The following is a 16,118-nucleotide window of genomic DNA, read 5'->3' as shown; positions in this document are numbered from 1 at the left end:
ACAGTCCCGACTTGGCCCCGGCGGACTTTTTTTTATTTCCTCGGCTGAAAAGGGAGCTCAAAGGACAACAGCTCGAGTCGGTTGACAACGTACAAGCTACTTCGACGGCCTCCCTGAACAGCATCCCAGTCAAGGAGTTCCAGAAATTTTATGACGCATGGAAATCGCGTTGGCAAAAATGTATTGACGCAGAAGGGTCATACTTCGAACAATTTTAAGTTGTTTTACCTATGCGATCAATAAATTCTTTTTTAAAAAAATGCGACGCATTACTTTCCGGACAAACCCTGTATATATGTATTTAACATTAAAAAACGACCAATACTGGAGACAATATATTCTTTATTAAATTCAATATCTCATAACGTTTCGATCTCTGGTTCAGGTCATTTTCAAATGCAACTGAAAAAATAATCATTATAATCAACATTAATAAAATCCAATAAATTAAAAATTGAACAATCAAGAAAGTATAAAAATGGTGTTACATTCTTTTTAAGATGGCAATATAGATACAGTAGTGAGGCACTCTTATAACATATTACAATATATAAAAAGAAAAACTTGTGTCTTAAAAAGACGTCTCGTCAGTAACAATGCATGTTCTACTAATACATTTCAAGTTATCCACATAAATATAAAATTAATATGATAATTAATTTGGTAGACCATGCGATTCTATTTTCAAATGACCAATTTCATAAAAAGAACATCGAATTAGTAAAACATTTTGACTAACAATTGTTTTCCGTCTGACTTGATTGACCGAATTATTAAGAAACGTTTAGGTTTCCTCAAACATAAAATTAATCTTAATGAAACTCAAAATAACAATAGAAAACGAAATAGTTTTGACCAAACTTCTTTCATTACTTTGCCTTATATCAAGCTTAGTGAGATGATATTAGTAACTCTCTTTCAAAAATAGGTTTAAAATCGGTATATTCCATTCGAAAAAATTAAATACATTAATTAAACATGGGAAAGATAGAATTCCAAAGTTAAAAAAAAACTGAAGTAGTTTATAAGATTAAGTGTAAAAATTGTGATTTCTCGTACATCGGACAAACTAAGACATTTAATTACCCGTATTAAAGAACATAAAAATAATATAAAGATGCATGAGAGTAATTACTCGGTGGTAAGCAAACATAGAGTTGAGTTAAATCATGATTTTGATTGGATCCGATAATTTTACACAACAAAAGCCATACAAAGAAAAAAAGAGTTGGCTCTCTGAAATGTTTTATATAAAAAAGGTTAAAAACACTTTAAATGCTTAAAAAGACACTGACAATCTAAATATTATTTATGATAAAGTCATTAGAATAGTTTAAATTTTGATATATTAGTAAAACACGCATTGTTACTGACGAGACGTCTTTTTAAGACACAAGTTTTTCTTTTTATATATTGTGATATGTTATAAGAGTGCCTCACTACTGTATCTATATTGCCATCTTAAAAAAAATGTAAGATCATTTTTATACTTTCTTGATTGTTCAATTTTTAATTTATTAGATTCTGTTAATGTTGATTATAATGATTATTTTTTCAGTTGCATTTGAAAATGACCTGAACCAGAGGTCGAAACGTTATGAGATATTGAATTTAATAAAAAATATATTCTTTAGTATTGGTCGTTTTTTAATGTTAAACACATATTCTTCATTTTTTTAAATTTTCGACTGGCAAATTGATTACACACACTTAATCAATTAAGACTTTTAATCCAATCAATTTATATGGAATGCTCCATATGTATACATACAGGGTAGGATTTTGAGAAATTTCAGTCCGAAGATTCAAATGGTCTATGTATATATACATATATATATGTGTGTTTATATATATATATATATATATATATATATATATATATATACATATATATACATATATATGTTATAGTCAAAGCCCGATGTGCGGGCGTTCCTAGGATTGATTGGTCAATCCTGCGTAACAACCAAGCGTGTTGGTCAAAGTCCGAAATACTTTTGTGTTTCGGCTTTTGATTAGTACGTTTTTAGTCAATCCTAGGAATAACTAATATGGCTGGTTAAAGTTAGAAACTAAAAATATCACTTCGGACTTTGATCAGTCAATCTTATGTGGCTTAATTGGGACTTTGACTTTTAAAAACGATAACCAAGATTTTTGACTGTGATGTTTTTATTGTTGACATTCATATGTAATATAGCTTGTAATTTACTTTACTTTTGTAGTTATTTTTCTTAAAGTTAAAAAATATACTTTTAGTTAAATATACATACATGAACATAAAATGACAAAGTTATTTAAAATAAAATGCACTCTTTTTTTAAATATACATAAATATTTTAATAATTTTTAATAATTAGTATAAAATAAAATTATCTTGTCTCGTAGCAATCACCCGAGAAAAAAAAAACAGAATTTTTATCACCTTAATTGTCATTTTAAACAAATATTTTCAAATTAGACACGCTATAAGAAACTTTGTTGACATGTATAGAATATTATAAAGATTTGAAAATACATAATATATGTAATATAACAAAAGAAAGAAATAATTATCAAAATATCCCAAATCTGTAATAAGTATATTACTTATTCTGGAAATCAGTCGGTTTATGACATTTAGAATTGCACAATATAATTAAATTTTCCTTATCATTATTGATTCCTTGAGAAAAGTATATTTATAATTGTCAAATGTATTGTGCAATTCTAAATGTCATAAATCGACCGATTGCCAGAATGAGTAATATACTTCTTACAGATTTAGGGTATTTCGATAATTATTGCTTCCTTTTGTTATATTACATATATTACGTATATAATAAAAATAAAGGGCTAAATGAGAGCTTAGCGTGATCGTTGGTACGCAAATAAAATAAAAGAAATCAATGAATCATTCTTTATTTGTACGTTTCGGTCCTCGCATTTAGGATCTATCTTCAGCAATTGATAATAAAATTACTTAATTATGGAGACACAATGCGCATACTCCGACGAAAGTCCACACCTTAATTCATTATTTAGCCCTTTATTTTTATTATATATTTATTATCAGAGCTTCTTAATTTTCAACATTTTAAAAAAATTTTAACAAAGTCCGAATTAAGCCACATTTAAGATTAATTGGTCAAAGTCCGAAGTAATTTTTTTAGTTTCTAACTTTAACCAGCCATATTAGTGATTCCTAGGATTGACTAAAAACGTACTAGTCAAAAGCCGAAACACAAAAGTATTTCGGACTTTGACCAACACGCTTGGTTGTTACGCAGGATTGACTAATCAATCCTAGGAACGCCCGCACATCGGGCTTTGACTATAACATATATATATATATATATATATAGGGTAGATCAATATACGCAGATATCTCATAAAGTAAGGAAGATAGTAAAATATAGTTTTATAGTTAACAATTTTTTGACATAAAATGTAAAATATCTTGCAAAATATTTAGTTTTCGGTAATCATACTTTAATACTTTATGCACGGAATAATGAGACCAATTAATCGATATAAAGAAAACATAGTTGCTTTAAAAGGTATGTTTGTAATTTGCAATATAGTTTTTTAAAAGCATTTTATGTCAAAAAATTGTTAACTTCAAACCTTTGTAACTCTAAAAGTACTTAATAGAAAAATGTTTTATTTAGTGTTTTGGAAAGGTCTCGATATCAGCTACAAGAACATGATATGAAAAATTGGTGGTTCCATTTAAGAAAATAGATTGAAATTAAAATGACCTCTAAATTTGACTCCAAGGTCAAGGTCAAAGTCTTTATCAAGTGTCTCCTTCTGAATCCTATAACTTTGTATAAAACATATTTTTCTATTTTGCTTACTTTATAGGATATCTGCGTGTATTGATTAAAATGGTCTACCCTAGTATACATACATACATACAGGATGTCCCGTAACTGTGATATTTACAGTGAAACTTTGTATTCTTGGGATCATTTTAAGTCAAAAAGTCTTAATACACATATGCCCTAAAGTCGATTGTTTTAAAGTTACAGCGAAAAGACGAAATTGCGTATAATAAGATAAGTATTATTTATTGAAGATAATAATTTTATTTATTGAACGATAATATTATATAATAATTAAGTATTTTATAAACTGTGCCGTAATGTAAATCATAAAGGTGTTTTTCTCGCACTTGTATGGTACGCCGTTTTGCTATTTAATATGATTATAAAAATTGTACTAAATTAAATTGATACTGTAAGAAAATGAATTATTGTGTCTAGACATATTTATCGAATTATTATTAAGCTACCATATAATTAAACAGACAGAATTTAAATTATGTCTAGAGTTAATATTAATTTTGAATTTATTTTATGTTATAACATAATTTTTGGGGAATTTTTATTATGTAGGTCCTTGAATAAGTTCTCGCTGTTTTTTTTGTTAAAAAAAAACATTTATTTAAAATATAAGGCTTACAATAACTTTACTCAAAGTATTGTCCATCATTAGAGACCACACAGCAATGCCTCCAATTCTTCGTCTTCAAACTTTGTCGGTGCTCCAGAACGTTCTTTATCTTCAAGGTCAAAGTCATTATTTTTAAAGCGCCTAAACCAGTCTCTGCATGTCGTATTCGACAGAGCATTGTCACCATATGTTTCAACAAGAATTCTGTGTGCTTCAGCTGCAGATTTCTTTTGAATAAAGCAGTGCAATAAAATTCCCCGCAAAAACACTTTATTTGGCACAAAAGTAGACATTTTCGCAATAGGTAATTAAACACGTGGTTGACACTGTGGTAAACTGTATCTACTAGAATTTGAGGTTACATATAGTACTACTTAGCTGATGCGTTTCCGTACGAAATTCCATGCACAGAGTGCCGCTACGCCATCTTTTAAGAAACAGCGAGAACTTATTCAAGGACCTATAATTTTATTTATTATTACAAGGATATATAATTTTAATTCCCGAATTTCTATTATGTGTACATAATTTTAATTCCAGAATTTTTATTATGTACGTAATTTTAATTCCCAAATTTTCATTATGTACAATAATTTTAATTTCCGAATTACCATTATGTACATAAATTCCTGAATTTTCATTATGTACATAATTTAAAATCCCGAATTTCCATTATGTACATAATTTTAATTCTAGAATTTTTATTATATACATAATTTTAATTCTTGAATTTTTATTATGTACATAATTTTAATTCTCGAATTTCCATTATGTACAAATTCTGTCTGTTTAATTATATGGTAGTTTAATAATAATTCGATGAATTATAAATATGTCTAGATATAATAATAATTTATTTTCTTACAGTATCAATTTAATTTTGTAGACTTTTTATGATCATATTAATAACAAAATAGCGTGGCATAATATAGTACGCCATTTTGCTATTTAATACGATCATAAAAATTCTATTAAATTAAATTGATACTGGATGAAAAGAAATTATTAATCATAATAAAATTGAATTAAATTATGTCTTGATATAAAAATAATTACATCTAAGTCTATTTTTCTACAATGAAAAAATAATACAAAATCACCTAATCTGTAACAATGCTTAAGCTCGTATATAATCAAACATAATGATAACTTATTAAATATTACGAGGCCATGTGTAACGAGCAATAAAAAATTATTATAAAACTTGGAAAAACTTTAATTTAAAAAAACCAATTACAAACGTTTCGAACTATACTTATTGTTAGTCTTCTTCAGTGCGCAATAAACATAATAATAAATAAATAAAAATAAAAATTCTAATAAAAAGTTGCAATACAATGTTAAAATAAATTAAATAATTATGTCAAAATTAAAAGGCGAAATACGTTAACAATAAATTTAAATTATTAAAAATAGTTCAACATGAACAGTCCCAATTAGAAGCAAAAATCGAATTAAAATAATTCATCCGGCTAATCAATATTATTTTAAAAATTATTATTGAGAACTCGGAGTGGCACTTAAACATTACTCCAAACCAATCGCTCATCGTTAGTCGGCGAAAGGCTATCAGTCCGGCAATGATCGTGTCCATCCTCTCCAAGTTTTTTTAAATATTATATAAACTGAATTTAAAAATTTTATAATATAAAATAGAAATCAACTTATGTATGTGTAAAAAATTAAAAATTAAAAATTAAAAATTAGTTAATTGTTACCGTATACTTACAATTGTTTCCGAATAAATTGAGATGACCATGCCTCTAATTGTTGTTGAACTTAGTACTTGACTGATGTCGAATCATTTAAAAAGTTGAATAAATAGGTGTCAAGTCGCAAAACATAAACATTTTAATAAGTCTAAAAATTCGCTATTTCTTCTAGAATGTCAAAATAAGCGTTGTTGAGCAATTCAGTGTCTGTATTATTATTTATACCATGCTTTTGTTCCTTTATGTGTATCATCTCCGAGATAAGTCTTTTATAATAGTTAGATTCAATATCAAGTATTTTGACGTTATTCCAATCAAAAGCATGTTTTTTATCTACAATATGTTCCGAGACCACCGAATGCTTAGAAGAATCAAATTTAATGTTATTTATATGCTCCTTTAGTCTAGTACGTAATTTTCTTTTGGTTTGCCCAACATATGAAGCTTCACAGTCTTTACAATTAATTTTGTAGACGACATTATTATTGTTATTATGCGCATTTTTGTCCTTATGGACTCTGATGAATTTGTTAAGATTATTAAGACAACGGTACCCTACTCTAAAATCTGATTTTTTAATTGTCGATGCCACTGTTTCCGAGATGTTATTAATATAGGGGATGACAAAAAATTTTTTATTATTTCTCTCTATAATTTCTTTTGTTCTATTATTGTTAAACTGCAAATTGTTTAATACTTTTATTCTCCTATTAATTTCTTTAAAAATTAAATAAATAGGGTAACCGTTGTCCAACAATGTTTCAATACACAGTTCTAGATTTTTCTTGTGATATATGGGATGAGATAATAACAATGCTCTATCAATGAGATTATAAATCACTCCTATTTTGTGGCACATGGGGTGATTCGATAAGAAAGATAGTACTCTGCCTGAACAAGTCTTTTTTTGAAACCAGTCCAAGTGTATGACGTTGTTAATGATCTTAATGTTTAAATCTAAAAAATTTATGCTTCTATTAATTTCGTATTCAACCGTAAATTGTAGTCGTTGATGGTAACTATTACTTTTACCGTAGGAATACTATTTGATATGATTTTATGTAAAAGTTATGGTGGCACCAAATAATAAGATAGATAGTATATTGAATAAGTTTAATAGTTACCATCAACGACTACAATTTACGGTTGAATACGAAATTAATAGAAGCATAAATTTTTTAGATTTAAACATTAAGATCATTAACAACGTTCATACACTTGGACTGGTTTCAAAAAAAGACTTGTTCAGGCAGAGTACTATCTTTCTTATCGAATCACCCCATGTGCCACAAAATAGGAGTGATTTATAATCTCATTGATAGAGCATTGTTATTATCTCATCCCATATATCACAAGAAAAATCTAGAACTGTGTATTGAAACATTGTTGGACAACGGTTACCCTATTTATTTAATTTTTAAAGAAATTAATAGGAGAATAAAAGTATTAAACAATTTGCAGTTTAACAATAATAGAACAAAAGAAATTATAGAGAGAAATAATAAAAAATTTTTTGTCATCCCCTATATTAATAACATCTCGGAAACAGTGGCATCGACAATTAAAAAATCAGATTTTAGAGTAGGGTACCGTTGTCTTAATAATCTTAACAAATTCATCAGAGTCCATAAGGACAAAAATGCGCATAATAACAATAATAATGTCGTCTACAAAATTAATTGTAAAGACTGTGAAGCTTCATATGTTGGGCAAACCAAAAGAAAATTACGTACTAGACTAAAGGAGCATCAAGAGACACGGTAGTGTCTCGCGACCAGTTAAGGGCGTAGCGGAGACACCGTGTATCTTAACGCGAGTCGGACATTTGAGTCTTTATAATATTTCGAATCCTCAATAATGGCTGAAGCAATCGAGTTTATACTAGACTTAATCGATAGATTGAGTTCGAATTATATAATAAAAGTGTCTTTATTTCTGCTCTACGTGATTTGTAAGCAGAGATATATAAATGCAAAGTCGAAATATGAAAAATTTCTATTAAGAAACGTCCCCGTCATCATTATCATCATCATTATCATCATTATCATCATCATTATTATCATCGACCACGCATACATAGTAGTATCGTGCTACACGTATTCACACGTATACAACACATGCGCACACATATATCACACGTACACAACACATGCAAGATGCATGTAGTGGTAATTTTGTCCATCTCGCACGTTTTACAACAGATGGCGATAGTGGCGCTCCGCCATATCGGCAGCGTGCGGGGTTATGTTGGCTAACTCTCTCTCTCTCTCTCTCTCTCTCTCTCTCTCTCTCTCTCTCTCTCTCTCTCTCTCTCTCTCTCTCTCTCTCTCTTTCTCACACACACACGCACACACACACACACTCTCTCATTCTCACTCACTCACTCACTGTTCGTCTTGTGTACTTATTCAGTACATTCATGATTAAACATCTATATGCATTAATGTGAAATTTACTTACAATTAGTTTACTTGAAATATTCAATCTCTAAAGTGTTTATCTTATAAGATAGACAAAAAAATCTGAGTAAATAATAAGAAAAAAAAACAAGGATTATTATTGTCATAATTTTTTATCAATTAAGTACTCTCAACTATCCAATAATTAAATAAATACGTACAAATGTGCGCGCGTGTACACACATACACATATTGATATTAAAGAGATTGAAGGAGAGGAAGGAGAAGATAAAAATTTAAATATTCACATATATTTTCAAATATTATATATGAATTTATAGTTTACATATCTAATTAATAATGAATTTCTAATTATATTAAACATATCAAAATAAAGACATACATGTATTTATCAAATGAATAAAATTATTGAATACAGACTTAAAAAATTTATTAAACATAAACTTAAAAAATTAATTAATTAAACATATTCCAAATTTAGAAAAAATAAACTTTATTTATATATGCAACAGCTTTTTAAACTAAATTTTTAAATTCTATTTTATATTAGACAATTATCTCAATCAACATCTACGTCCACATTAGCTGCACTGCAGACTACCTCTACAGCCACATTATCTGCTCCGCGGATATAGCGTTATGCCAATACGATACATTACATGTACTTACTTACTTGCCTTTACTGTACCAACTCTTGTTCTTTCCACGTAATCATGTTTTTACAGTTATCGTTTGCTGTATATCTTCCAGCAAACTTTATTTCGTGTGAAGTGTATTTAATTAATTAAATCTCTGCGAAAGATTGAGAAGATGAAGGGATAATTCAAACTATGAAGACATGGTTACATGGAAAAGACAAGAGTTGATACAATAATAAAGACATACATGTATTTGTATCCTGCTGGCATAAGGTTATAGAAGTTGATTGAGATTGAAAAATAATAATGAAAATAATTAAAAAAATAAAGACACATGTATTTGTATCGTGCTGGCATAAAGTTATAAAAGTTGATTGAGATTGAAAAATAATAATAAAAATAATTAAAAAAAGGAAATATTCAATCATCATTTAAAAGCATATTTGAAATCTGTAGAATAAACAGTTTTTGCAAAAAATGTGGAGCATTAGAGCTCTAGTAAGTCTAAAAATAAATGTAAACATCAATTAATAATAACTGATGTTATATATATATTATATATATAAACCAATTTGTTGCAATATTCACTATAAAAGGTTGTAAGGGTAAGATGGCTAAAAGTGAATAATTTAAAAGATAGTTAACATAATTTTACATAAACTGAAATATTTCATAGAATAAAATATTTGTAATATTTCGAAGTTTATGTAAGATTATGTAAAAATTATACCTTTACAACTTTTTATAGTAAATATTGCGAGGAATCGATTTATATGAGAAAAATTAAGGTAATTCTATTTTGAAAATATAAGTGACCTTTAAATAACCTTGAAAATCGCCGTTTAGGAAAAAGTCTGTGTCAACTTTTTCTTTTTCGAAATCCTGCAACTTTTATCTAAATTTAATAGAAAATGTATAAAAAATGCTCGACATTAGTACACACACACACACACACACATATGGGTAAATTTATATAAATAGGGTGCTTTAGGAGGAATGATCAGGATTCTAGGATATGATTGTACACATCATTTTAAGCAAAGAAGTTTAGATAAACATGTTTAATAATTGTTCTATTCCGGTCATAAAAATATACAAAAATGAATGATATAATCTCTAAAAACTCACCTTTAAAAAAAGGTAAAAAAAGACGACCAGTTAAGGGCACGCCATTAACAAAAATTATCCATTGCAAACCCATGTAGAATCCTATCCTATTGCAAACCCATGTAGAATCCTATAAAAAATTAATCATTGCAAACCCATGTAGAATCCTAGGCAAAATTAACCATTGCAAACTCATGTAGAATTGTATTAAAAATGATCCATTGCAAACTTATGTAGAATCCTACATTGCAAATCCATGTACAGTAGAATTGTATGAAAAATTATCGATTATAAACCCATGTACAATCGTAACAAAAGTAATGAAATAAAAAAAAAATTGCGCCAAGTGAAAGTAGAAACTTGTACCAATGGAAAATTAAAGTTGCAGACATATATAGAGTCGTATAATGAATCAGTAAAAATTTAAATTTGCAAATGTAGAATCGTACCATAAAAAAACTTATCTTTTAAAAAAAAAGATAAACAAGATGCCAAGTCCATGCGCCATGTAAAAAAGAAATAAAAAAATTTTAGTTAAAAAAACTGGGAGCGCTGCTAAATAATATTCTAACAATATTAAAATTAAATTGTTACTTTTAAACTCATTACAGTTAAAATATGTTTTGTGTTTAAATTAATTAATGTTACTTTAAGGTGCATTGTAATTTTGAAACTTAGCAGCGCGCCCAGTTTTTTTAACTAAAATTTTTTTATTTCTTTTTTACATGGCGCATGGACTTGGCATCTTGTTTATCTTTTTTTTTAAAAGATAAGTTTTTTTATGGTACGATTCTACATTTGCAAATTTAAATTTTTACTGATTCATTATACGACTCTATATATGTCTGCAACTTTAATTTTCCACTGGTACAAGTTTCTACTTTCACTTGGCGCAATTTTTTTTTTATTTCATTACTTTTGTTCCGATTGTACATGAATTTATAATCGATAATTTTTCATACAATTCTATTATACATGGGTTTGCAATGTAGGATTCTACATAAGTTTGCAATGGATCATTTTTAATACAATTCTACATGAGTTTGCAATGGTTAATTTTGCCTAGGATTCTACATGGGTTTGCAATGATTAATTTTTTATAGGATTCTACATGGGTTTGCAATAGGATAGGATTCTACATGGGTTTGCAATGGATAATTTTTGTTAATGGCGTGCCCTTAACTGGTCGCCTTTTTTTACCTTTTTTTAAAGGTGAGTTTTTAGAGATTATAAATAACATTAAATTTGATTCTTCTAAGCATTCGGTGGTCTCGGAACATATTGTAGATAAAAAACATGCTTTTGATTGGAATAACGTCAAAATACTTGATATTGAATCTAACTATTATAAAAGACTTATCTCGGATGATACACATAAAGGAACAAAAGCATGGTATAAATAATAATACAGACACTGAATTGCTCAACAACGCTTATTTTGACATTCTAGAAGAAATAGCGAATTTTTAGACTTATTAAAATGTTTATGTTTTGCGACTTGACACCTATTTATTCAACTTTTTAAATAATTCGACATCAGTCAAGTACTAAGTTCAACAACAATTAGAGGCATGGTCATCTCAATTTATTCGGAAACAATTGTAAGTATACGGTAACAATTAACTAATTTTTAATTTTTAATGTTTAATTTTTAACCCAGCAAACACCGATATATAATTGTTATATTGTTATAATAAAACGGAATATAACAGGTAATATAACGTGTACGTTACATGTAACATCCATGTTAGTTGTAATTTCCTACTCATAGATGTAACATTTTAATATAACATATATTACATTGTAGTTATATTGTAATTATATACCAAATAGCACATTGATGTATTGATAAGTCAGTGCTATCTTGGGATATAATGACAATATAATTACAATGTAATATATGTAATATTAAAAATGTTACATCTATGAGTGGGAAATTACAACTAACATATACGTTACATGTAACTTGCTTGAGTATATAACATTTATATAATGTGTTTGCTGGGAATTTTTTACACATACATAAGTTGATTTCTATTTTATATTATAAAATTTTTAAATTTAGTTTATATATAATATTTAAAAGAACTTGGAGAGGATGGACACGATCATTGCCGGACTGATAGCCTTTCGCCGACTAACGATGAGCGATTGGTTTGGAGTAATGTTTAAGTGCCACTCCGAGTTCTCAATAATAATTTTTAAAATAATATTGATTAGCCGGATGAATTATTTTAATTCAATTTTTGCTTCTAATTGGGACTGTTCGTGTTGAACTATTTTTAATAATTTAAATTTATTGTTAACGTATTTTGCCTTTTAATTTTGACATAATTATTTAATTTATTTTGACATTGTATTGCAACTTTTTATTAGAATTTTTATTTATATTTATTTATTTATTATTATGTTTATTGCGCACTGAAGAAGACTAAGTATAGTTCGAAACGTTTGTAATTGGTTTTTTTAAATTAAAGTTTTTCCAAGTTTTATAATAATTTTTTATTGCTCGTTACACATGGCCTCGTAATATTTAATAAGTTATCATTGTGTCTATTTTTCTATATGTATTTTGAATTAATTTTATGTCAAGATATAATTTTTATTTATTTTTATTATGTTATGACATAATAAAAATAGTTTTGAAGAAATATCTGCTTCAGTTCAAATCGGTTATTGAAATTTTATTTTATATTAAAAAATCTTATTAATAAATAGCAAAATGGCGTGCCATACACTTGTACTTAAAGTAGGTATACATTGGATCGTTGAGGAATAAACTACCTTCCGCACGCTAAACAGTAATCGAAATTATAATATTTGTGACTGGCATTACAAAAAATTACATGCGTTGTCATAGTGAAAAAAAAAATAAATAAATTGTAAATAATTAAAAATTAATTTTTAAATATTATTTACACATTTATTTTTTGTTTTTTTACTATGACAACACATGTAATTATTTTTTGTAATGCCAGTCACGAAAGTTTGAATTTCGATTGCTGTTAAGCGTGCGGATGGTGACTTATTTTTCAACGATTTAATGCATGCCTTACTTTACCGCACAAGTGCGAGAAAAACACCTTTATGATTTATATTATCGCACAGTTTATAAAGTATTTAATTATTATATAATATTATTGTTTAATAAATAAAATTATTATTTTCAATAAATAATACTTATCTTATTATATGCAATTTCGTCTTTTCGCTATAACTTTAAAACAATCTTTAGGGCATATGTATATTAAGACTTTTTGACTTATTTTGACTTATTGTTAGAATGATCCCAAGAATACAAAGTTTCACTGTGGACATCACATTGCGGGACATCCTGTATATATATTGTAAAATGTAAAATGCGCCAAATAAATTATTTTAAATAATTAAAATTAATTTTAGGATTCAGCTGCAATTCGTGCGAACGGCGGTAAATCGTCCTACACCAGCAAATCAATCCGAACAAGTTTCTCTGTTCGCGCCCCTGTCCTTGCAGATCCAGCAGATCCAAGATTTTCGCGAGAAAAATCGCGGATCCCCGTTCTTTAACCATTTGTCAGGAATTAGCGAGAGTATTCCGGCTTTAGGATGGGTTGCCGTGTCTCCTACGCCAGCTCCGTATATAAAAGAAATGAATGACGCTGGTCAATTTTACACTAATCGTGTATTGAAAGACTGGAAAGAAAAGTAAAGTTTTTTTTAGAATTATTTGTATATTTATAATTAAATAAAAATCTAATTTATATTTAATTAAATATTTATATTTAAATATATATTTATAATTTATATAATTAAACAAAAATCAAAATATTTAATTAAATATTTATATTTAAATATATATTTATAATTAAATAAAAATGAAATGTGCGCTATAATTCTTTCTTTATAGAGATAAAATACATATAGACTGGTGTAAAGCATGGGTACAAACGTTGACCGAGCTGCAGCAATACGTTCGTCAACATCATACGACAGGTTTGGTATGGGGAAAAACTGGTGCTGCACCTATAGGGATACCACCTCCTCCACCTCCTTCGATGCCAATCGAAGATCTCTCACTAAACGTGGTGAACGATGATAGGAGCGCTCTCTTTGCTCAGATTAATCAGGGAGAGGATATCACAAAAAGTAAATATTTATTTTCTTTCCTTTTTTTGTCATGGATCATTATTTTTTATTCTTTTACAATTGTCGTAGGTATTAGAAATGAAATTATAAATCCTAAGTAACAAATGTATGTCATTTTGATGTCAAAATGACGTCATATGACGTCAGTTTAACGTCTAATGACGTCAATTTGTTACTTGAGTAATTCGAATTTGTATTGTTTCGAATTACTTAAAAAAAAAAAAATGTTCAGACTTGAATCTGAATCAAGTACACATGTTTGAATCTTTTATAATAATTTATGAGAAATTTTATATTGTCATACTTGTTATTTTATATTATGCATATATACAGAATGACTTACACACACACATCCGCACCCACACCCACACCCACACATACACACACACACACACACTCAACTTTAGCTTCACTGACAGCTTAATATTTCGGAAATTATGTCATTGATTTTAAAGATTCAAGTCTTGAAATGTATGAATCTGAAAGGTCTTCAAACTTGAATGGATATTAATTTCCAAACCTCGATTGCGTGGATAGAGCGAGGATTAACTATACAATTTTTAATAGAATATATATACTATATATATAAAATTAGATTTTTGGATTCTGTGATAAACAAAGCTTAATTTTACCTGAAACATTTTTTGTCAGATGTTTCTATGAAAAAAATATGACTGTTTAAGGTTTCTAGTTCTATCCAGTTAGAATTGTGACGTCAGAGGCGAAAAAACACGCTACAAATTTTTAGACCTTATTTTTAGTTATTTCGAAATGTCATCTATATAAGAATTTTCTGTATGTGTTTTCTCGCCTCTAACGTCACAATCTAACATGGTGGGGATCCTTAAAGAGCTACTTGAAGTGCTCGGGAATCATATGACATCAAAATCATAGTACTCACTTATTTAATTCATTAAATATTCATGATGGATATTTTGAACATAAAATAAATTAAACAAGTCCATAGTATGTATATACATATATTAAATTTGATGTTACCCCTAATTACAGTATCTAATATTTATATCCCCTGTAGATTTGAAAAAAGTTACTTCGGATATGCAAACGCATAAAAATCCCGCTTTGAGATCCGGACCTGCGCCATTTAAAGCACCAGCGGTTGCGAATGTGACACCGATAAAAAGTGTTTTACCGGCAAATGTGCCTATTGACAAATCACCAGTATTTACTCGAGATGGTAAAAAATGGCTTGTGGTAGGTAATTAATGTTTCATAACAGATAAGTAAACAGATAAATATCTATATTTTTTTACTTCCCAGCAAACACAGTATATAAATGTTATATACTTAAGCATATTACATGTAACGTATATGTTAGTTGTAATTTCCCACTCATAGATGTAACATTTTTAATATTACATATATTACATTGTAGTTATATTGTCATTATATCCCAAGATAGCACTGACTTATCAATACATCAATGTGCTATTTGGTATATAATTACAATATAACTCCAATGTAATATATGTTATATTAAAAATGTTACATCTATGAGTGGGAAATTACAACTAACATGGATGTTACATGTAACGTACACGTTATATTACCTGTTATATTCCGTTTTATTATAGCAATGTAATAATTATATATCGGTGGTTGCTGGGTTATTTATTTGCATGTATATACCTTTATTATAATATATATTAATATTC

The 16,118-nt window shown here is 28.0% G+C and overlaps 2 protein-coding genes across 4 annotated transcripts in view; one reads left to right on the top strand and one right to left on the bottom strand.

Moving 5' to 3' along the window:
* capt (adenylyl cyclase-associated protein 1) overlaps window positions 1-16,118 on the top strand; it is a 38,211-nt gene that overhangs the window by 12,133 nt on the left and 9,960 nt on the right. For all 3 annotated transcript variants that reach the window (XM_029307501.2, XM_029307500.2, XM_029307502.2), the window contains exons 3-5: window positions 13,717-14,001; window positions 14,204-14,442; window positions 15,479-15,657. In XM_029307501.2, coding sequence (XP_029163334.2) covers window positions 13,717-14,001; window positions 14,204-14,442; window positions 15,479-15,657 — 703 coding nt within the window. The remainder of the gene's footprint in view (window positions 1-13,716; window positions 14,002-14,203; window positions 14,443-15,478; window positions 15,658-16,118) is intronic.
* On the bottom strand, window positions 6,251-7,075 carry LOC146720157 (uncharacterized). Its single transcript, XM_085488995.1, has one exon. The coding sequence runs from the start codon at window positions 7,006-7,008 to the stop codon at window positions 6,298-6,300; it is 711 nt and encodes a 236-aa protein (XP_085345121.1). The 5' UTR covers window positions 7,009-7,075; the 3' UTR covers window positions 6,251-6,297.

Source organism: Nylanderia fulva, unplaced genomic scaffold (assembly GCF_048542155.1).
Source record: "Nylanderia fulva isolate GAGA-0341 unplaced genomic scaffold, ASM4854215v1 Scaffold76, whole genome shotgun sequence".
NCBI lineage: Eukaryota > Metazoa > Arthropoda > Insecta > Hymenoptera > Formicidae > Nylanderia > Nylanderia fulva.
Note: the sequence above shows the minus strand (reverse complement) of the source record. Positions and strands in the feature narration are given on the sequence as shown.